Below are 21,074 nucleotides of genomic sequence, written 5' to 3'. Positions count from 1 at the left end.
AAACATAATGTTATGTCCAACATCTTGTGCCCATTTAATCATAGCAGACTTAACCGTTTCATCCTGTGTGTTCCATTTTAACAGCAAGTTATACATTCTTGAAAGTATCTTTGTTTTGGGATCTAACAGTTCTGTTTCCAATTTTGATTTTTCCACCTGGAAGCCAATTTTTTTGTCCAAATTATAAGCCTCCCTTATTTGATAATAGTGAAGCCAGTCTCGCACTTTATCTTTTAATTTCTCAAAACTCTGCAATTTCAATTTGTCTCCTTCTTGTTCCAAAATTTCCCAATATTTCGGCCATTTGGCCTCCATATTGAGCTTTTTCTGAGCCTTTGCTTCCATCGGTGACAACCACCTTGGGGTTTTATTTTCAAGTAAGTCTTTATATCTTATCCAGACATTAAACAATGCTTTTCTTACAATATGGTTTTTAAATGCTTTATGTGCTTTAACCTTGTCATACCACAAATATGCATGCCACCCAAAAACATCATTAAAACCTTCTAAATCCAAAATGTCTGTGTTCTCAAGAAGCAGCCATTCTTTCAACCAGCAGAATGCTGCTGATTCATAATAGAGTTTAAGGTCTGGCAGGGCAAATCCACCTCTTTCCTTTACATCAGTTAGTATTTTAAATTTTATTCTGGGCTTCTTGCCCTGCCAGACAAATCTAGAAATGTCTCTCTGCCACTTCTTGAAACAATCCATTTTGTCCAAAATTTGCAATGATTGAAACAAAAATAACATTCTTGGCAATACATTCATCTTTATAGCAGCAATTCGACCCAACAAGGAAAGCTTCAAGTTTGACCATATTACTAGGTCCTAGGTCCTTTTTCACTTCTGACCAACATTTCTCATAATTATCTTTAAATAGGTTTAAGTTCTTAGCAGTCATATTAACCCCCAGGTATTTTACTTTCTTAACCAATGTTAGACCTGTCTCCTTCTGAAATCTCTCTTTCTCAAACGGTGTTAAATTTTTCTCAAGAACTTTAGTTTTTAACTTGTTCAACTTAAATCCTGCCACATGACCAAATTCTTGAATCAATTCTAATACTCTTTTAGTACTAGATTCTGGCTCCTGTAACGTCAGTACTAAGTCATCTGCAAAAGCTTTCAATTTGTACTGTTTGGCTCCGACCTGTATACCTTTAATCAGACGGTCCCTTCTGATCATATTTAGCAAAACCTCCAGGACCGAAATAAAAAACAATGGGGAAATTGGGCAGCCTTGTCGTGTCCCTTTCTCTATCTTAAATTCCTCTGTCACCACGTTATTAACTATTAATTTGGCCTTTTGTTCTGAGTAAATTGCACTTATACCATTTTCAAACCCTTGACCAACCCCCATCCCCTGAAGATTTTTCTTCATGAAACTCCAAGAAATATTATCAAAGGCTTTCTCCGCGTCCACAAATATCAAAACTGCCTTGGTATTAATATTCACTTGTAATTTTTCTAACACGAGAAAACAATCCTACTCTCGCTCTTGTTCTGATTTAGTTCTTCAAACTCCTGAAAGACAGTGACACAGCTTCCTATAGACAATACCATCAACTATTCTGAATAAAATTTGAATTTTGAATGGGCACCACTTGAAACTTCCCTCAGCCTCAATCCTGCTCTCAGTTTCCCCTTTCCTTCAGCAAGGCCTTCACTGGTCATAGAGTTGGAAGCTCCAGAATCCCTTTCCTTCCTTACCTGATCCAGGCTCTTCCCATAAATATTAAAAGCACTCGCCTCTCTCAGAGCCATAGCTAGGTGATTTTGTGCGCCTGGCAGAACTGTCCAGATTGCACCCCCAACCATGGACAAATTAGCTTTTCTTTCCACCTCTCCTCCAACCCCTCCACCCATTCAATTCACCCTCTATTAAAAACTGCTGTGAACAAAAATTGCCCTTTTCCCTTTTGGGGTATCAAAGAGCCCATATAGAGTCCTTACATAGGTTCCCTATTGGTAGGAGAAGATAACAGAGGCCAACCAGAGAATATTGAGAAGCAAAGCAGCTAGTAAGCCTGATCTTTATCGATCTGTTGCAACAGGGTGCTCCCCTCACCCGCAGGAGAGGAACAGGAACCCAGAAAAATAGCGCGCAAGGCCTTATAAAGACTTTTGAAATTGCCACCCTGTAGATCAAGACCACCCCCAGAAACATCATACATACATCACAGAAGGGGTGTAACCTAAGACCACCCCTCAGATACATCATACCTACATCACAGAAAAGGCGGTGTTAAAACAGAAATTTGAATGTTGTTTTTCTCCTGTCATTGTTTATCTCCTTTCTGGCAGGTTACTTGATTGGATTTCCTGGGGAGCCTGGCCAGTCTTTTGTAATGATAAATACTTAGTTCCTGGGCCAGGTCACAGGCTCACACCCTATTCATATCTTAAATGTGCCTTTAAGACAGGATTTGAGAGGAAAGAGACAATGGGGAAGTTTCCCACTTTGACCTTGCAGAGAAAACATTTGCTCAGTTTAGGAATCAAAATGGTTCCAGGTTGGTCTTCCTGTGCTGATCTATGTACGTGCTTGGTTGGTACGCTTATGAACATTACAATATATCTAAGACCTCAAAATTCCTATCACGAAACCTTTTCTTATGATGCAATAATCAATATTTTTATTTATAGACATATTTATGGACATATTTTTAGCCGATTTTGCGCCTCCCCTCCCCTGTTTCCCTGGCAGGGGCCACCTCACCCTAGCTACGGCCCTGGCCTCTCTCTCTCTCTCTCTCTTCCCACTCATTCATCAGTTAAAGGCGGGTGTGAGAGATTGGCGTTAGATCAAGGACCGCATATTTAGCATGCAAACTCTTACCTTTGAGTGGGGCACACTTCTTAAATCATAAAATAAGAATAATAATACGCCATCCATCTGCTGTGTTTCCTCAGCCACTCTGGACGGTTTACCGCATATTTAAAAACATAATAAAAACATCAAGCAGGAGGTTTTTCCTATGGAAAGGCCCCAAAATTAGGAGCATTGTAGCATCTGGCACATACAAGAACTTGAGCTCACAGCCTATGAGGAGAAAATCATATTCATGTCCACTTTTGCCACATTTTCTATAACTCTTACCATGCCTCCCCATCGCTCACCTTTTTCCAAAAAGAGTCCGAGTTTGTTTTTCCACTTGTCAGCCTCGGTTGTCATAAGAGAATCAGGGTCAGAGAGGGGAGTAAAGGAAAAATGATCATAATGATATCATTCTACCTCAAAGCCCCACAACAATAATAAACTGTGCCTTGAAGAACGCATCGTTGGGAATATGTCATCTTACTGTGACTTTTTACGCATCGTTGAATGTGATATAATGTGTGCCTTTTCCATTTTTTTGCATCATCTTAATGTAACGTGCCTGTTGCTATTCATGTCTCACTGAAATGAGTCTAAATGTATTCTCCCTGAGATGCCCTTACTGAAATGAATCTTTTCTCTACGAAGTGTACCTCTTTGAAGTGTACCTCTTTTCTCCATGAAGCTATCCTTTTAAAATGTGTTTCCCTTACAAAATGTATTTGTGAATATATCTTAACTGAAATGCCATAGTATGCTGTACTTTTCTGAATGTATCCAAAATGTAGTTTTAAAGAATGCAATAATCTAAGTATTTCAAAATGTATGTACTTGACTCAATATTGTATCCAAAAGGCTGCCAAAACTCTCTCCACCACACTGCCTCCTAGTGGGTCTGCAAACCATACCATGAATGCACACAGACATGAGCTCAAAATAAAGCAGTTTTATTTTCCAAAAAGCATGCAAACATCAGGCTATCATACCTGAATTGATAGCAATGCAGAATAGGATTTCACATTAATATTTTAGCCATTTCCTGAACATCATCTCAAACATCCAGCCTCACATCTGCATGCTGATTATCAGCAGTTGCCGAGGCTTTCCTGTAGATAAAGGAAAAGCCATTTAAGCAGGTCCAAAATTAAATAACCTGAAGATCGACACATATCACCTGAGCCCTTCAGCAAATTGACACCTCCCAAAAGTCTTTCAACATCCTACTTACCTTATGTTGATCCACTCTTCGCACCACTCCTGTCGCTTCCCGCCACCTTCCGCTGCTATTGCTCTGACTCTGTGTCATTGCGTGAGCGGGGACCCTGTTGCAACAGATTTTTGTGGTGTTTTTTTTCTCTCCTGTTCTTTCAACAAAGATCAGGCTTTGCTTTTTCCAAATCCTGGTGTGGTCTCTGTCTTTTCTCGATGGGTACGGAGCCTTCAATCGCGCTCCTTCCGAGGTCCTGGTCCTCCTCCTGAGGCATGGACCCCTTGGGCAGGCAATTAAATATTTATTTCACAGTCTCTGGGATTCCCTCCCTCATGTCACCCTCGAGCCCTTCTGCATGTTGCAAAATTAATCAGAATCGCACAAAATCTGGTGTGAAAAGTCCTTCCTTTTGTGTGCCCTGACTCTCCCTCCTTTCAGTTTCACTGGGTCTTCACAGCAGATTAAAAATGACCCAGTCATTTTTTTATTATGAAAGACCCAGTTTCTCCTATTGCTAAAAATGCTGTGTGATCCCAGTCTTCACCTAGGGGGCGGACCCAGTGTTTTTTCACGTTATCAGAGAGGCTGGTGATTTTGTCCACACTAGATAGATAGAGATAGATAGATAGATAGATATATCTTTATTGTCATTGTCCCATGCAGGACAATGAAATTGCAAAACTACATAAAACTACATAAAAATTACATAAAACATCCAAAAACCCCTAAAAACTCTAAAACCCTATTTTAAAATACACTATACTGTAGAAACCCCTTATGCTGCCTTTAGAACCAGAATTGCATTTGCATAGAAACTGTTTCTCAGGCGGCTAGTCCTGGCCTTTATAACCCTATACCTTCTTCCAGAAGGCAGAAGCTGAAAGAGATCATTTCCGGGGTGCGTACTATCCTGCGCTATCTCTGCCGCTTTCTTATGGCACCTGGCAGCATAGATATGATCTAAGGTGGGAAAAGTGCACCCTGCAGTCTTTACAACCCTGGACAGCATTGTTTTTTCCCTGGCCGTGCAGCTCCCAAACCACACACACAGAATAGAAGCTAATACGCTCTCCACAGTGCAATGGTAAAATGCCATCAACAGGTCCTTTGCGAGATTGTTTTTCTGGAGGATTCTCAGAAAATATAACCTCTGCTGTGCTCTCTTCACCAGGTCTTTGCTGTTCTCTCCCCAGGTTAGGTCGTCTCTCAACTCCATTCCGAGAAATCGAAACACTGAGACCTGTTCCACGCACTTCCCCTCAATAATAAGTGGCTGAATATTCAATTTACATTTCCTAAAGTCCACAATGATCTCTTTTGTTTTCTTTAAGTTAAGGAGTAAGTTGTTTTTCCTGCACCACTCCCCCAACTGCTCAACTTCCTTCCTATAAAAATAGGCACCGTGATGGAGAGTTGGGCTGCTTCTACTCTTTACATTGAGGCGAATAGCTAGAAATGGAGCAATTTGTGGGGGAAATGGAGTTAGGATTCAGTCATTGGTTTTAAAATTAGTCTGAGGCTCATGTGAAGTTAGGGAAAATACAACCACACTTCTCTCCTGCTCTCACTGGAAATGGTTCCTTAAACGAGCAGCTGCCAAGAGCATTCCTTTTAAAATAAAGAAATTAATTTCCTCTACATGGAAGAGGCTCTCTGCTCCAGCTCACTCCACAGCTCCATATCAGCAGAGAACTGGACGCATCGAGTCTGAATTTCCCGGAAAGGAAACACACCCATTTGCAGACGGAAAGGAGAGAAAACGAAACCAACTCTCTCTCCCTGGGGCGGTGGCAATGGCTGCTTCTGGGGGTCCCGTCGTGGATCTCTGCGAGGAAGCCACTTGCCCCATCTGCCTGGAGTATTTCCAGGATCCAGTGATCATCCCGGAGTGCGGGCACAACTTCTGCCGATCCTGCCTGGCCCAGTATTGGGGGAAATCCGAGAGAGAGGCTTCCTGCCCTCAGTGCAGGAAAACAGTGAAGCAAAGCAGCGTCAGGAGAAACCTGCAGCTGGCAAATGTTGTGGAAATAACCCAGAAATTCAGCCTTCTGGGCAGAAAAAAGGAGGCCAAAGGAAAGGGGAGAGTTTGTGAGAAACACCAGGAGCCCCTGAAGCTGTTCTGCAAGGAGGATGAAGCCCCCATCTGTCTGGTTTGTGACAAATCCAAGGAGCACAAAAGCCACGAGGCAGTTCCTATAGAGGAGGCGTCCCTGGAGTACAAGGTAGGAAAACACTCTGGATCAGTGGCAGAGCGTTCCTTGCTGGTGCCCGGGGCTTGCCAAACCCCATGGGGACAAGTTGTGCTGGTGGAGCTATCCCAAGTAACTGGAGCTGGGGGGGGGCATTGCACTGCCTGCTCGGCCATATAGTGGGGAGCTTGGCCAGCCAACGTGGCCGATGCTGCCCTGCTTTGAGGGGTGCAAGTCTCACAGTGCACTGCGAGCCCAGCATCGCTTTCTGAGACTTGCAAAAGCTGTGTGTGGCTGGCAGGGTGCCAGACTGTTAGTCCTTCAGATGGAAGACGTTGCGCGAAGGACGCAACAGCTCACGACAGGCGCCCCCCAGGCTGGCCCATGCTATGCCTCTGCTCTGGATTTGCTCGGGGGATGGAATAGCTGTAGGCAAGCCAGGCCTGCAAGATCATAGAGTTGGAAGGGACCCAAGGGTCATCTAGTCCAACCCCCTGCAAGGCAGGAATGATGCCAAGATACTCTTGAAATAATGTATTCTCCCCACTCCCTCTAGCAGGAGCGTTTGTGCAGCCTTGTGAAACTTCTGAAAACACTAGTTAATAAACATTTCATCATCTTTCGAGGGGTTAATTTCCCTCTATGTCTCCCTGCAGCATATTGGAGTCACTCCCCACAGTTCTTCCTCTGGAAGCAGCTCCCAGGGAAAGCTCCTAGAACTGGAAGGTGGGGCAAGGCAGGTGGCAGGAATGAAGGGAAACCTCCGGAAGGACCCGGGAATGTGGGGCAGGGAGCAAGCATATGATTCAGTTGCCTGATATTATGTATACTAAAATGCCGAAAAAAGAGAGAGAGAAAAAGCAACCCAGCTGGGATTTTGTTTTCTTTTCAGGATCAGATCAGCAGATGCCTAGACAACGTGAGGAAGGAGAGAAAGAAAATTCTGATGTTTAAAGCAGATGCAGAAAAGGAAAGCCAAGACCTGCTTGTAAGCATCACTGTTATTTGAAGGTGAAAAAGTGCTGTAGTCTTAAATCTCTCTAAAATGGCAGACTTGCCCTTCCAAGTGAATTCTGGTATCTGGCCTCTTCATCCTGCAACATTATGCCTGATAGTGGCCTGCTGTTCTCTTCCTTTTTCTGTTTTTGCTGCTGCAGAAGCAAATGGAAGCAGAGAAGGGGAAGTTGGTGGCTGAGATCAGGCGACTGCACCAGTTTCTGGAAGAACAAGAGAAGCTTCTTCTGGCCCAGGTGGCAGAAGTGGAGAAGGAGATTGCAGCCCAAAGGGAGGAGCACCTGGCCAGACTCTCTGGGGAACTCTCCTCTCTTGACAGCCTCATCCGGGAGATGGAAGAGAAGCTTCAGGAACCAGCGAGTGAACTCCTGCAGGTGAGGCCTCATCCTGATGTGAGAGGGTGGAGTGTGCTGCTTCAGACTGCAAGCATTTCATAGTTTTTCCCCACATAAAAATACTGTTGTCAGAGAAACAAGCAGTACATGAAGGGTAAAGGGTGTCAGCCCTGGCACAGGAGCCAACTCTGAGGGGCTGAGGTCCCTTGGACACCCCAATGAAATATTTGAGGGCACCAGCCCCCCCCCAATATTGGACATTTGTTTTGAAATGGGGTGTGTGTACTGCATCTTCTGATTGATTATGTGGGGCATAGCTTACCTGCCCACCCCCCAATATTTTCTTCAAGTTGTCACTACATCAAACCACAGGCCCTTTCCGTCCTGCATCCTGTTCTCACATTGGCCAACCAAAGGTCTCTGGGAAGCCCACAAGCCAAGAGGGCTTCAATTAACCTTTACTCAGAGTAGACAATTGAAATTAATGGGGATGACTATCTTAGGTTCATTAATTTCAGTGTGCCTGAGAAAAAGCGAGTTGAATACAACCGATACTGCCTCCAACACAGGCTTTCCAAATTGGCACTGCATCACTTTTTCATTCAGATGCTGTCTTGGGTCCTGCTAGAGAAGGGGTGACCTATTATTATTATTATTATTATTATTATTATTATTATTATTAAAATAAGTTTGTGTACCACCCAATACCCACAAGTCTCAGGGTGGTTCATAGGATATGACTGAGTGTGGGATGTACATAGCAGTGAACCGATTAGTTGCATGTGAACACGGAACCAGCATGCACTGCAGGCAAAATGGCAAATCAAAGTGGTGGGACTGAATCTCTCAGGTGTTTGGGTGACTTGGTCAAAAGAGAAGAAAGGGACCTTTTCTTCGTCATCACTGGAGTGGCTGACTTTTGCCATCTCATGGTTATTCCAAATTACATGGCACTGCATATTTTATTGGGGGTCTTTTGTGCTTGGCTAACCTCTCTCTGCTTCAACTGCTTAGTATTTATAACTGACCGCAGGGCTCTCTGCAGAAATGGCTCCACGGATATCTTTTTCTTTCTTTCCTTCCAGGATATCAGAAGCTTCTTGCAGAGGTAAGTGATGGAAATCTGCTGCTTTAAGATGCTAGAAAAGTTCCCGTTAAAGGGTGAAAAACGTCCAGAGTTCCAGTTCCTCCATCCAGAAATAGCTTAGGACTCCATCGTCCATTTCACAAAATCACAAACAAAAATAGGGACACGTTTTCACAGTCATTTGTAGCAATTGGTCTCATCTATAAACACGGGAACGAAGCTGTTCCCATTACACATCTCTGAAAGCCCTTCTCCGTGATAGATTCATTTATTCTGCAATTGATACAAAAAGGGGGGACATCCCAAAGGGGCTTGTAAATATCTTCACTATAACTTACCCATAAATATTTGACGTATTTCTGGCTCCTGCAGTTTCTTCCTCAGCCATAAGAAGATGAGAAAGGGCCCTGCTGGATCAGGCCATGGCCCATCTAGTCCAGCATCCTGTTTTCACAGTGACTAACCAAATGCCTGTGGGAAACTCGTGAGCAGGATCCGAGCCCCAGAGGACACTCCCCTCCTGTGGTTTCAGGGGCACCACTGCCTTTGACCCAGCTGTCACAAATAGCAGCCGCTGAGAGGCTTGTCCTCTAGACAACTTCAAACCCTCCCATGTTTAGAAAATACTGCTTTACTTTCTATTTTTTTCTCCATTTGTGGGTTGAAGTAGCTTCGGGATGAATATTTTCGGGTTGTGCTCTGCGGCGACCCGGAAGTAACGGAGCGCGTTACTTTCAGGTTCCGCTGCTCGCGCATGTGCAGGCGCTCAAAATGACGTCACACGCATACGTGGAAGCGACAAAATGCGAGACGCGCAGACGCGTGTTACGTTCACTTCTGGATGCGAACGGGGCTCCAGAACGGATCCCGTTCGCATCCAGAGGTACCATTGCACTGTGTTAAAACACATTTACAATGGTACCTCGGGTTAAGTACTTAATTCATTCCGGAGGTCCATTCTTAACCTGAAACTATTCTTAACCTTTAGCTACTGGGGCCTCCTGCTGCCGCTGGAGCACAATTTCTGTTCTCATCCTGAAGCAAAGTTCTTAACCCAAGGTACTATTTCTGGGTTATCCGAGTCTCTAACCTGAAGCATCTGTAACCTGAGGTACCACTGTTCCAGATCTATTTTGCTCATTAATCACTTGAAATGCTTCACTAAATCAGATGTAGTCTTAAAATCTCTGCGTAAGGATCCAGTATGGTTCACCTTTCTTCAAAATAATAATAATAATATTGAGCATATATCAGCTTTATCTTCAATCTCCTGTTCATATATTTCATTCAAAATGCTTAGAAAGCAGGTGTGTGTTGGTTTTACTTCATCTTGTTAGGATCTCTCTAGATCCACATGTTATCTAAATGCTCCCTTTTGCCATAGGAAAACCCTGCTCCCAAGTCTTCATGATATATCCATGGTGCCTTTATCATCAGGATGAGATGCCTGCCTTGTCAGAAAGCTCCTTGCGTTGGAAGGATGGTGGCTTGACTTTGTTCTTCTCCTCCCAGGTCTCAGGAGAAGGAGAACTTAGAGGATCCTCCGGTGACTTTTCCTCCTGCCCTGAAGTGGAAGATCTGGGACTTCGGAGATATAAATCTCTTCCTGGAGGGAGTCATGAAGCAGTTCAGAGGTAATGAAGAAGGGTTGAAAATATTTTGTACTGGATATTTAAAATTGTTCATGAAAGACTCCAGCTCCAGGAAAAGAGAAGGCTTATTTATTTTATTTATTTTCTTTCAGTATCTAGAAGCCACACTTTCATATGTAGATGATTCACAAATGATTTTACTTAGGCAATTGAAATGGACGGTAACCCCTTCTTGCTGGGCTCTGGAAGCTCTTGCGAGATCTTGGGGGAGCCTCCCAGATTCCAGTCAGCAAGGTAAAGGGCTTGAAAGCTTGTACCATAAAGGGTTTGGACACCATACAAATCACTTTTAAGACCTCTGCCATTTTTTACGGGACTCTGAGAGGCTCCTGCAAAATCTCATGGGGCCGTCTTGGGATCTCAGATGGCAGGGGTGATTCAGGGGGTCGTTCTGACTTTGCACGATTACAAGTTGTCTATAAAAAGTTGTCCTTGACCTCTTCCCATCTCTCAGTCAGGCCTTAGGTGCTTTCACGCATCTCACCCATTTCCCCAAGTAGCCTCACCTACAGGTTTTCGGGCATCTCCTCTGTTCCTTTGCCCCTGAGATTGATGTAAGGGAGGCAGAAGGAGACGGGCTGTCCAAGAGCCAGCCAGGAGCAGAGGGGTTGAGGCCTCCCGTCCTGGAACAGGCATGTCTGGACCTTGTTGTTGACGGGGAGATCTTCTGAGGGTCCTGCTCCTCCTGCCAAGATTTGGTCAGGAATGAACCTTGACATCACCTTATGTAGGAATAGCCAGCATGGTGAGTTTTGGTAGTTTTAATTGCAGCTCCTGTAATCTCCAGCTGGCTTTTTAGTGGTTAGGGATGATGGGACTTGTAGTCCACAACACCTGCCTACAATCTCATGAGCTCATATTGTTCTTTCCAGGTTTGTGTTCTGAATGATGGTGTAATGCTAAATCTCTGTTCCTTTTCTCTTCCAGACACTGTAGAATATGGACTTCAGCTGCAAAAAGGTACATTTAATAATAATAATAATAATTTATTCATACCCCGCTCATCTGGCTGAGTTTCTTCAGCCATTTCTGAATCAAACAGAGGCACAAATTCAGGAGAGAGGGGATCTGCTTCTCTAAAGACCAGGCCACTGAAGCTCTTCCATCCATGCCTTATTTCCCCTTATTTCCCAGAGGCATCTGTTCCGTGAGAGCAGCCTGCTGGGCTAGAGGGGCTCTTGGCCTGATCCTGCAGACTCTTAAGAAGCCCCCAGCCCAGGATGGCTGACTTTTCTGGGCCAAACCTCAATAAGACACAGGGGTGGTGTGAAGCCAAAGGCTCCCGGCACATGAGGGGGAAATATCCCTTTGAGCCATACAAGATCCCCACCCCTTTTAGGAGAGTTTATGTAAGAGAAAGGTGTAAGAGTGGGAAATGCATGAACACAAATAGCTCAGAAAATGGCTGCAACAGGCTTTGGGGGCTAGAAGGTGAATGGGTTCTGGTGTCAGTGGAGGGAGCTGGAGGCCGTGGCGGAGCTTCATGCTCCGGCACGGGGGGGCGGAGAGCAGGTGGGGGTGGGGCTGGTGTGGATCCCGAGGGCGGGGCGCGCTGCCTGTGGGGTTGCGCTCCCCCCACACTCCTCTTCCTCCACCAGTGGGTGGGGGCTGCCTGAGTGTGAACTCCAGGGGTCCAGCTTCCCTGCAAGATGGGGGTCTTCCCTCAGCTTTTTTGTTGGAGGGGAGACATGACTTCTTTTTCTTAAACTAGAGAAACTTGAGTAAACTTTAAAGAGCAGGGCAGAATTACACCACAGACCAGGAGAGAAAAGGCTCAATGGGAAGACAGAAGTCCAGTCTGGCCTGATCCTGGACATCACAAAATGGGAATCATAAGAGCTGGAAAAGGTACAGCTGGTATGGCTGGGAGTTTGCCTGCTCTTGATGGGGTTACACTTCCTCTGAAGGAGCAGGTTTGTAGCTTGGGGGTCCTCCTGGATCCTTTGCTGTCACTCAAGGCTCAGGTGGCCTCAGTTGCCCAGAGTGCCTTCCTTCAGCTTTGGCTAGTGGTCCAGCTACGCCCCTATCTGGACAGGGTTAGCCTAACTACTGTTGTCTATGCTCTGATAACTTCAGAGTTAGATTACTGCAAAGTGGTTCAGAAACAAGGTTAGATTACTGCAAAGCGGTTCAGAAGACGATTCAGAAACTTAAGTTGGTGCAGAATTCAGCGGCCAGGTTGCTCACCGAAGCAAGACGGTTTGAGCATATTACACTGGTCTGACTGCACTGGCTACCAATTGGTTTCTGGGCCCAATTCAAAGTGCTGGTTTTGACCTATAAAGCCTTAAATGGTTCAGGACCACAATGTCTGAAGGACCGCCTCTTCCCCCATAAACCTTCCCGGACCCTGAGATCATCTTCCGAGGCCCTTCTTCATGTGCCACCTCCTCAAGGTTCAGAGGGTAGCAACACAAGAGCAGGGCTTTCTCTGCAGTGGCTCCCCATCTGTGGAATGCTCTCCCCAGGGAAGTTTGCCTGGCATCTACATTGCACACCTTTAGGCACAAGGCAACAACGTTCCTTTTTTAACCAGGCCTTTGGTTGATCTTATTAACATCCAACCCCCTTTTAGAATGTGGTATTTTGGCGGGGGGCGTTATTGGGTTATTGCTTTTGGTTTGATTTTATATACAGTGGTGTCTTGGTTTTGGAACACTTAGTTTATAAACAACTTGGAAAAAGAACACTGCAAACCTGGAAGCAGGTGTTCCGGTTTGTGAATTTTGCACAACCTGCAATGGTCTCAATTGGAAGGGGGTGGGCTCTCCTTCCTAGGAGGTTCTTAAGCAGAGGTTGGACGGCCATCTGTCATGGATGCTTTAGTTGAGATTCTAGCATTGCAGGGGGTTGGACTAGATGACCCTTGGGGTCCCTTCCAACTCTAGGCTTCTATGATGTGCTGTCATGAGTCCCAAGTAGGACATTTCACACGGGGAGCGGGGTAACCTAACCACTTTCTTGCTTTTTATGCACTACCTGCAAGGATGGAGTATAACATACTTTAAATACCGTATTTTTCCCTCTATTACACGCAGATTTTTTCTCCTAAAAAGTAAGGGGAAATGTCTGTGCGTGTTATAGAGCGAATGTGTGGTCCCTGGAGCTGACAAGCGTGAGTGAAGGCAAAAATCAGGCAAATATCAAATCGTCCGGAGAAGGGAGGAAAGAGGAAGCTGCTGCTTTCCTGCATTCTGCCTCAGGGTCTTACTGCCCACCCGCTTCTGTTTCCTTACTGTGTTTGCTCAGACGGAACAAAAAGCAGAGAAAACCCCTCCCCTCCAGGCAAGCAGAGTGGAAAACAGATTCCTCTCCGTGCGTCTGGGACTCGAAGGCAACATGCAGGTTGGGGGGGGGGGAGAGAGAGAGAGCGGGCTGGCTTGTGGGGGGGGGGAACTTTTGCCTTCCTTTCCTCCCTCTGGTAAAACCCCTCTCCTGCATTCTTAGCCAGCTGCTTCTCTGCACACCCCTCTCCTTGTCGCTTCTATGTTTTTCCTTCCCTCCCTACTTAAAACGTGGTTCCAATCACGGATCCACATGGATCCTCAGGATCTTTGCATTGAGTCACCCCAAATTCACCATCAGATCACATAGCAATGATCTGATGCAAAAACAGGGCTGCAATGCTGCAAAAACATGGTTACAAAGCACGGATCCACATGGATCCTCAGGATTTTTGCATTGGGTCACCCCAAATTCACCATCAGATCACATAGCATGTCCATGGCTACAGCCTGCACCAAAAAAATCATGCACCCACTGTTTCCTGGGGCTGCAATGGTGCAAAAACGTGGTTACAAAGCATGGATCCACATGGATCCTCAGGATCTTTGCATTGGGTCACCCCAAATTCACCATCAGATCACATAGCATGTCCATGGCTACAGCCTGCACCAAAAAAATCACGCACCCATTGTTGCCTGGGGCTGCAATGGTGCAAAAACGTGGTTACAAAGCATGGATCCACATGGATCCTCAGGATCTTTGCATTGGGCTACCCCAAACTCACCGTCAAATCACATGTCTGTGGCCGCAGCATGAAGCACAAAAATGATACATCCACTGTTTCATTCAGAATTTTTTTTTCTTGTTTTCCTCCTCTAAAAACTATGTGCGTGTTATGGTCAGGTGCGTGTTATCGAGCGAAAAATACGGTATACAACTGAAACCTCAATGGTAGTTACAAGGCGGGTGAGAGCACCTGCTGCCAGATTTACCTAGCATATCAAGCATGGTCTGTCATGTGATGTGAGGTAAAAGATTAAGATGTGAATTAGGGAGTCCCTGCTTTGACTTCTGCCATGAACTCTGGGGGGTGGGGGTGGACTTAGACAAGCCACTGTCTCTCAGCCTCAGTCCTCCCATCTGAAAAATGGGCTTAGTAAGATTAACTTCCAGTAGTGATGTATGGAAGTGAGAGCTGGACCATAAAGAAGGCTGATCGCCGAAGAATTGATGCTTTTGAATTCTGGTGCTGGAGGAGACTCTTGAGAGTCCCATGGACTGCAAGAAGATCAAACCTCTCCATTCTTCAGGAAATCAGCCCTGAGTGCTCACTGGAAGGACAGATCCTGAAGCTGAGGCTCCAATACTTTGGCCACCTCATGAGAAGAGAAGACTCCCTGGAAAAGACCCTGATGCTGGGAAAGATGGAGGGCACAAGGAGAAGGGGATGACAGAGGATGAGATGGTTGGACAGTGTTCTAGAAGCTACCAGCATGAGTTTGACCAAACTGCGGGAGGCAGTGGAAGATAGGCTTGCCTGGCGTGCTCTGGTCCATGGGGTCACGAAGAGTCGGACACGACTAAACGACTAAACAACAACAAGAAGAAGAAGATTAACTTAGTATGAACTTGATGAACATCCCTGTCTTGAATGCAGAGCCATGGAGACCCTGTTCATTTCAGAGGGGATGCTCTTTTTGTCATGTGCCTAATGAAAAGCCAGATTCCAGTTGATGTTGTTTTTCTTCTCTTTCCTCCTCTGCCCCCACAGAAAGCGTAATGTTGGATCCAGACACAGCATATCCCCACCTCATCCTGTCTGAGGATCGCAAGAGTGTGATATGGGGAAAAGTCTATCAAGACCTGCCAGACAACCCTGAGAGATTTGACACATATGCCTATGTGCTGGGATGTGAGGCGTGCAAGGAAGGCAGACATTTCTGGGATGTCTTTGTGGGGAGCGAGGGGGAATGGGCCGTGGGGGTGGCCAGAAAGTCTGTGAAGAGGAAAGGCAAGTTCACCCCTGGTGCTAAGGAAGGGATCTGGTGCATAGGGAAGTGGGGTGATCAATACAGGGTCTCCACCTGCGATGGGCGTACTGTTTTGATTCTGGGTGGGGAGCCCAAGAGGATCCGAGTGGCCCTGAACTGTGAAGGGGGACTGGTGTCCTTTTACGATGCTGATACAGCAGCCCTTCTCCACTCATTCTCAAAAGCCTCCTCCTCAGGAGAGACCCTCCAGCCCTTCTTTTACATGTTCACCAAAGGCCACCTGACAGTCTCTTGAGTGTAGAGACAGACAAGCTTCCCAGGTCACTGCTAAGTATGCTTTTCAGTGCCAGCAGTCCTAAATCAGCAGAGAGATGTGCTGTCAAAGCGCTTCAGGAGCTCTGACCCAGGCAACGAAGACAGTAATTCACAGAAGCAATTAAGCACAGACATATTTTACTACCGGGTCAAAACCATAATGGTTCCCATTTACAGTTTGTCTGCTGAAGTGTTTCTTAGAGTTTTCCGGGCTTTGCTTTTTGCGACCCACGGCCCTCTCTTGCATTCTGTTGGCTTGCCAGATAAATGCGGACTAAACACAGTTTTTATACAGCTTCTGTTAGAACTGAAGTGGCCTTGACGAAAGGTCCAGCTTTCTGACAGCTTCTAGCAATTTCCAGAATTCTCTGGAATCTTCAAGAACTTCCAGTTAGTTCTGGAAAGAATGAACGCTCACCCTCACACCAACAACTCATCACCACGATGACATTTCAGTCGTCTCAACCAAAATCCCTTTCCTTCAGCTTATGTGGCAATTCAGCAGAATCTCTCTGTCCAAAGAGATCCAAAATTTGTGCACGACTCACTTATGCATTCGCAGTCTTGTGCATTTTGTCAAAACAAAAATAAATAAATAGAAAGAGTTTGGGAGACTGGGGGCGGTGACTGTCAGAAGGGGCCTGTGAGATCTCACAAGACCCTCCAGAGCCCAGAAAGCAAGATGGAGGCTCACAATTTTGGTGCCCAAATCCTGCTCTGGAAAAGCTCTCCGCCTTGCTTACTGACCTCCAGGAAAGGTACCTCAAAGCATTTGCAGGGGTCTCCCTGACTTGACTTGCTAATCCCCAGAACGAAAGAGCCTCTGACAGTTCCAAGGACAGAACAGAGTCAATTTGGGGAATTTTAGGGGATGGTAGTAAATTCCCATTTATACAATTATTTTCTCTAAGGTGATTTCTTGCAAACAATCAGATACATCTACAGTGGTGCCTCAGGTTGTAGACATAATCCGTTAGGGAGTGTGCTGGGCCCGGGGGTTAACCTGAGTAATGTGGTCCAGGTCCGGCCAGAATTCCAGGATTCCACGAGGAGTCAGTCCAACAGGGCCAAGGCAGGACATGAGGCAGGAAACCAGGCTAGGTCAGGCACAGGGTCTCAGGCAGGTTCTAGCAAACAACGACATTACTCCCGCAAGCTGGGGTGGGGTCCGACAGCCTTTTATCTTTGTCAGGGTAACCAGTCCTAATCCCCCGGTGACTCACCTCCCTGTCTCGCCCGAAGGCGAGCACTCCTCCTGCGAGTACTCAGGTCTCTCCTTCTCTCAGACCTTAGTCTCTGCAGCTCGGGAGATGTTGGTGGGTTACGAGACCCAGGGGCCACCTCAGCCTCTCCTGACCCAACCAGTAGTGAAGCAGCTGTAAGTGATGGCCCAGCTGAAGGCCACGAGGTAATCCCCACATCTGGAGCCAGGGCAGGCTCAGGCCCCTGACTCGGCCCAGCTGGTGCTTGTTGCAGGGGAACCTGTGCAGACTGGGGCTCTTCAGAATCAGGCCCCAGACTTGGTTCAGATGCCGCCTGAGGCAAAGGATCTGGTGCGGACTGAAACTCCTCTGGTTCCGAGTCCCAGGCCATCACAGGAAGGCACATCTGCAACCCAAAGTGTCCATAAGATGAAGTGCCGTGTCTGCGCATGCACGTGGCGCAATTTCGAGCTTCTGCACATGCGCAAACAGCGAAACCCGGAAGTAACCAGTTCTGGGACTTCCAGGTTTGCCACTGTCTATAACATGAAATTATGTTACCCGAAGGCAACATATCTAGAGGTATGACTCTATATGTTTTTAGAGATGACCTCTTATCCCTTTTTGTAACATGCCTGAACAAATGTGGAAATATGCTTCATAGAATCATAGAATCATAGAGTTGGAAGAGACCACAAGGGCCATCGAGTCCAACCCCCTGCCAAGCAGGAAACACCATCAGAGCACTCCTGACATATGGTTGTCAAGCCTCTGCTTAAAGACCTCCAAAGAAGGAGACTCCACCACACTCCTTCATCTGTTAACTTGCTTGATTTTATTAAAGATGCTACTTATTGTTGCTCCTGTGTTATTTCAGACTCGATGGTATATTGGCCCCATCCACCCCACATGACACTTTTCCCCAGGGATAGAAACAGGGTGATATCTCATCTGATCCCCACAGCAATAGTTTGCCACTGCCCCCACTTGGTTACTTAACCATTTCAACTTCATTTCCTCATTTCTGCCACCCAAAAGCTGATTCTCAAATGAGAAGACGAAGTGAGGGCAGCATGTCTTTCTAATTGAGCTCTATGGAGCGAAGAGGAAATTAAAGCTACAGCCCTGGGCCCACTTCCCTGGGAGCAAGTCCTTTTCAACTTAATGGGATTTACTTCTGAGTAGACATAGGAGTGCCTATGTTTTTATATATAGACGAAAAGGATTTGCTCACAGGTTTTGGTGATTCTCCTCTTCATACAGCACATTGTGTGGTGTCGGCCACTGACTTGCACACCCTCTTAAAGGCAAAATTAAAAAAAACAAAAAAAAAATCTTGAAAAATATAATTTAAAAAACTCCTCCAGAAAAAAAATTCCTCCAAAAGAATCAAGTCTTTTAAAAAAATAAATCCCTAAAAAGGTCCTTAAAAGAATCCTTCCAAAAATGGTTCAGTCGCACTTAAGTTTGTTGTGGGTATGAGCTTTCGTGTGCATGCACACTTCTTCAGATACACTGAAGCTTTTTCCTGTAAGACCAATTAACAGTCGTCAACAGGTTTACCACACCTATTAGCCAATCACCCATTCCCACCACCCTTCTGAGAAATACCCCTCCCCACCCTCTCACTATATATACGGGTCTGGTGATTTCTGTTTCAGTGTATCTGAAGACGTGTGCATGCACAGGAAAGTTCATACCCACAACAAACTTAGGTGGTCTCAAAGGTGCTACTGAACAATTTTTGGAAGGATTCTTTTAAGGATGTTTTTAGAGATTTTTTTTTGGAAAAAAAACCTTAATTCTCAGCCCAAAGCCTCCTGCAGCAGCGCCTCCAGCTCCCCTTCCATTCATTGGATCACTCCAGGAGCTAAGATCACAAAAGATCTCCCTATCCATTTTCTCAGCATCTGCACCATGTTGCCAAGCCCTCTTCAGAGATGCGCTCCCAAGCCTTCCTTGCGAAGTTCTTTCATGTTGCAGCTCATGTTCAGGTATTCCTGTATCAACAGTGAAGCTCTGAAAGGGGATTTAAATCCAGTTTGGGTTCTGCCATGACCCCTGCTTTCTTGCCCTTCTCCCACAATGGTGTCTGCCATGGATGTAGACAGAGGGGGGTTGGGAGGTCAGCTGCCACCCTAAATCAAGTGAATAAATAAAAACACTTAACTACCCAACCAACTGTGTCATAGATTGCTTGGTTCTGCCCTCCCTCCCCCAATCCCTGGCTGTGTTTTAGTTTGTGGAAAACCTTTCTTCTTCTTTGGCGATCACTCGTAGCTGAGTAAGATTGTCTTCCATGAACACGGTTTTAACAATGAGTCCGTAAGTGACTGTGGAGGCCGATTCTGGACCCACACTTCCTTCCACAGTGGGGACATTGGTTTCCAGGCGGGAGTTGATCACTGTGTGGATTTGCCAAGCGTGCCTTCCTCCTAGCACGTGACATGGGTACTGGGAATGCTGTCCCCCCCAAATTTCTTTGTCCCCCAAAAATTTCCAAGTAATTAAATAAGCAGGAAAGCCTGTATCTCTCCTTGTTTTATCAGGCTTCTTTTTCTCAGAGGCCAAGCAAACCCCAAGGGATGAAAAAATAAGATGGAATAGCTGAGCCAAGTGGAAAGTGTGGGCTGGTTCTCTCTTCTCTGCATGTGAAGTTTGGGGGGGGTCCTTTGAGGAAGACTCAGCTGGGTTGTGAGAAAAAGGTCATTTTGAGAACCAAGTTCCCCCATTCAGCAGTTTTGGTGGAGCAAGATCTGCCAGGTGGAGAAGAGAGAATTCTGGTGGATTCTGCTGAAATGCATGGGAGAAACTTCTGGGCTAGGATGGCTAGCAATCGTATACATTCTGGGTTGGTTCCAGGTATGTCCTACTCAGAGTAAGCCCATTGAAATGAACGAGCCTAAGCTAGTCATGTCTATTAACTTCAATGGGTCTGTTCTGACCAGGACTTAAAATACTACCCACTTTTGCCATAATAAATAATGATAATGACAATGGGGCTGTGGAGGGGAGTGAAGAGAGAATTCCGGAGGCTTTTATTGAACAGCAGGGGCTGCTTGGAGAGGGGTGGTTGTTAAGTTGTTGGCGAACATATCAGAAGACACAGCGATTCTTCCAAAGCAGCTCTTTATTTGTAAGCTGGAACAGAACTGAACTGAGGAGCTCAGTCAGCCTGCTTATATAGAGCTCCAGAACAACGTAACTCTTGCAACTTTCTAAAACTATCCAATCACTGAACGTCACTTTCGATCCTTCATTTGCATAACTATCTACAGTATCCCCCTGCTGGCCCAGGGTGAGAACTTCAGTACATAACACCCCTCCCCACCGATATAAGGCATTAGTTACAATCGTAATGGTTTCCTTATATACAGCACTACACGTAATGGTTCAATTAGGCCCCAAAGCATATCGGTTACATTTCACATACTTAGACCAACAGTGATACATGTCCAACAACATAGTCCTTTAAATAAGTTGGGCGTTTGGAAACTCTGCCAGACCGCTGGGGACTGGTAGCCAAGTCCGGGGAGCCACCCAATTCTTGCTGAGGCTGTGGTGCGACCCTAGGTGGTGTTGAAACCAAGTCCCCTGGATCTGCTGCTGTGGGTGGAACCTCCACAAGTGGAGTTGGCGGAATGTCAGGCACGGCAGTGGTCTGAGTCTGTGGTAAGTCTGGCAGACCCTCTGAAGCAGCTTGGTTCAGCTCCACGCCGGCAGTTTGCAAGAGAGGTGTAGGTGGAGCCTCACCAGCTGTAAGTGTCTGTTCCGGAGCCATGAGTGCAGTTGGGGGCACCACGGTAGTGTCCAAGTCCCCAACCCTGCGCCTAAGCTGGTCTATGTGCCGGCGCCACAAGCGTCTGTCTTCGAGTGCCACCTGGTACGAGCGAGGTCCAGTGACTCCCACTACTGTGGCTGGCACCCAAGGAATGTCCCCAACAAAGTTCCGGGCAAAGACCTGGTTTCTGAGAACAAATGACCGTGGTGCGTCGGCATAGCCTGGGGGGTTCGGCCACGGCAAAGTCTGGGTGCAGCC

The 21,074-nt window shown here is 46.1% G+C and overlaps 1 protein-coding gene and 1 long non-coding RNA gene across 2 annotated transcripts; both read left to right on the top strand.

Moving 5' to 3' along the window:
- The first annotated feature begins 3,240 nt into the window (after positions 1-3,240).
- On the top strand, positions 3,241-3,776 carry LOC310757432. The gene is made up of 2 exons (XR_014545202.1): positions 3,241-3,373; positions 3,429-3,776. It is a non-coding gene; the product is annotated as an uncharacterized lncRNA (long non-coding RNA).
- Positions 3,777-5,101: 1,325 nt separating this feature from the next.
- LOC310756904 (zinc finger protein RFP-like) lies at positions 5,102-16,140 on the top strand. The gene is made up of 7 exons (XM_083601833.1): positions 5,102-6,247; positions 7,107-7,202; positions 7,372-7,602; positions 8,649-8,671; positions 10,163-10,284; positions 11,230-11,262; positions 15,299-16,140. Exons 1-7 carry the CDS (start codon positions 5,819-5,821, stop codon positions 15,811-15,813), a joined length of 1,449 nt encoding a protein of 482 aa, XP_083457959.1. The 5' UTR covers positions 5,102-5,818; the 3' UTR covers positions 15,814-16,140.
- Positions 16,141-21,074: the final 4,934 nt, after the last annotated feature.

This window comes from Podarcis filfolensis (genome assembly GCF_964270895.1).
Source record: "Podarcis filfolensis genome assembly, chromosome: 2".
Classification (NCBI taxonomy): domain Eukaryota; kingdom Metazoa; phylum Chordata; class Lepidosauria; order Squamata; family Lacertidae; genus Podarcis; species Podarcis filfolensis.
Note: the sequence above shows the minus strand (reverse complement) of the source record. Positions and strands in the feature narration are given on the sequence as shown.

What these genes read in the sequence shown, in the direction of transcription:
- LOC310756904 (XM_083601833.1), top strand. Translation starts at nt 5,819, where the DNA reads ATGGCTGCTTCTGGGGGTCCCGTCGTGGATCTCTGCGAGGAAGCCACT. An exon ending in AGGAAAGCCAAGACCTGCTT is followed by an intron (nt 7,203 to 7,371) that starts GTAAGCATCACT and finishes TTGCTGCTGCAG; the next exon opens with AAGCAAATGGAAGCAGAGAA. An exon ending in CAGCGAGTGAACTCCTGCAG is followed by an intron (nt 7,603 to 8,648) that starts GTGAGGCCTCAT and finishes CTTTCCTTCCAG; the next exon opens with GATATCAGAAGCTTCTTGCA.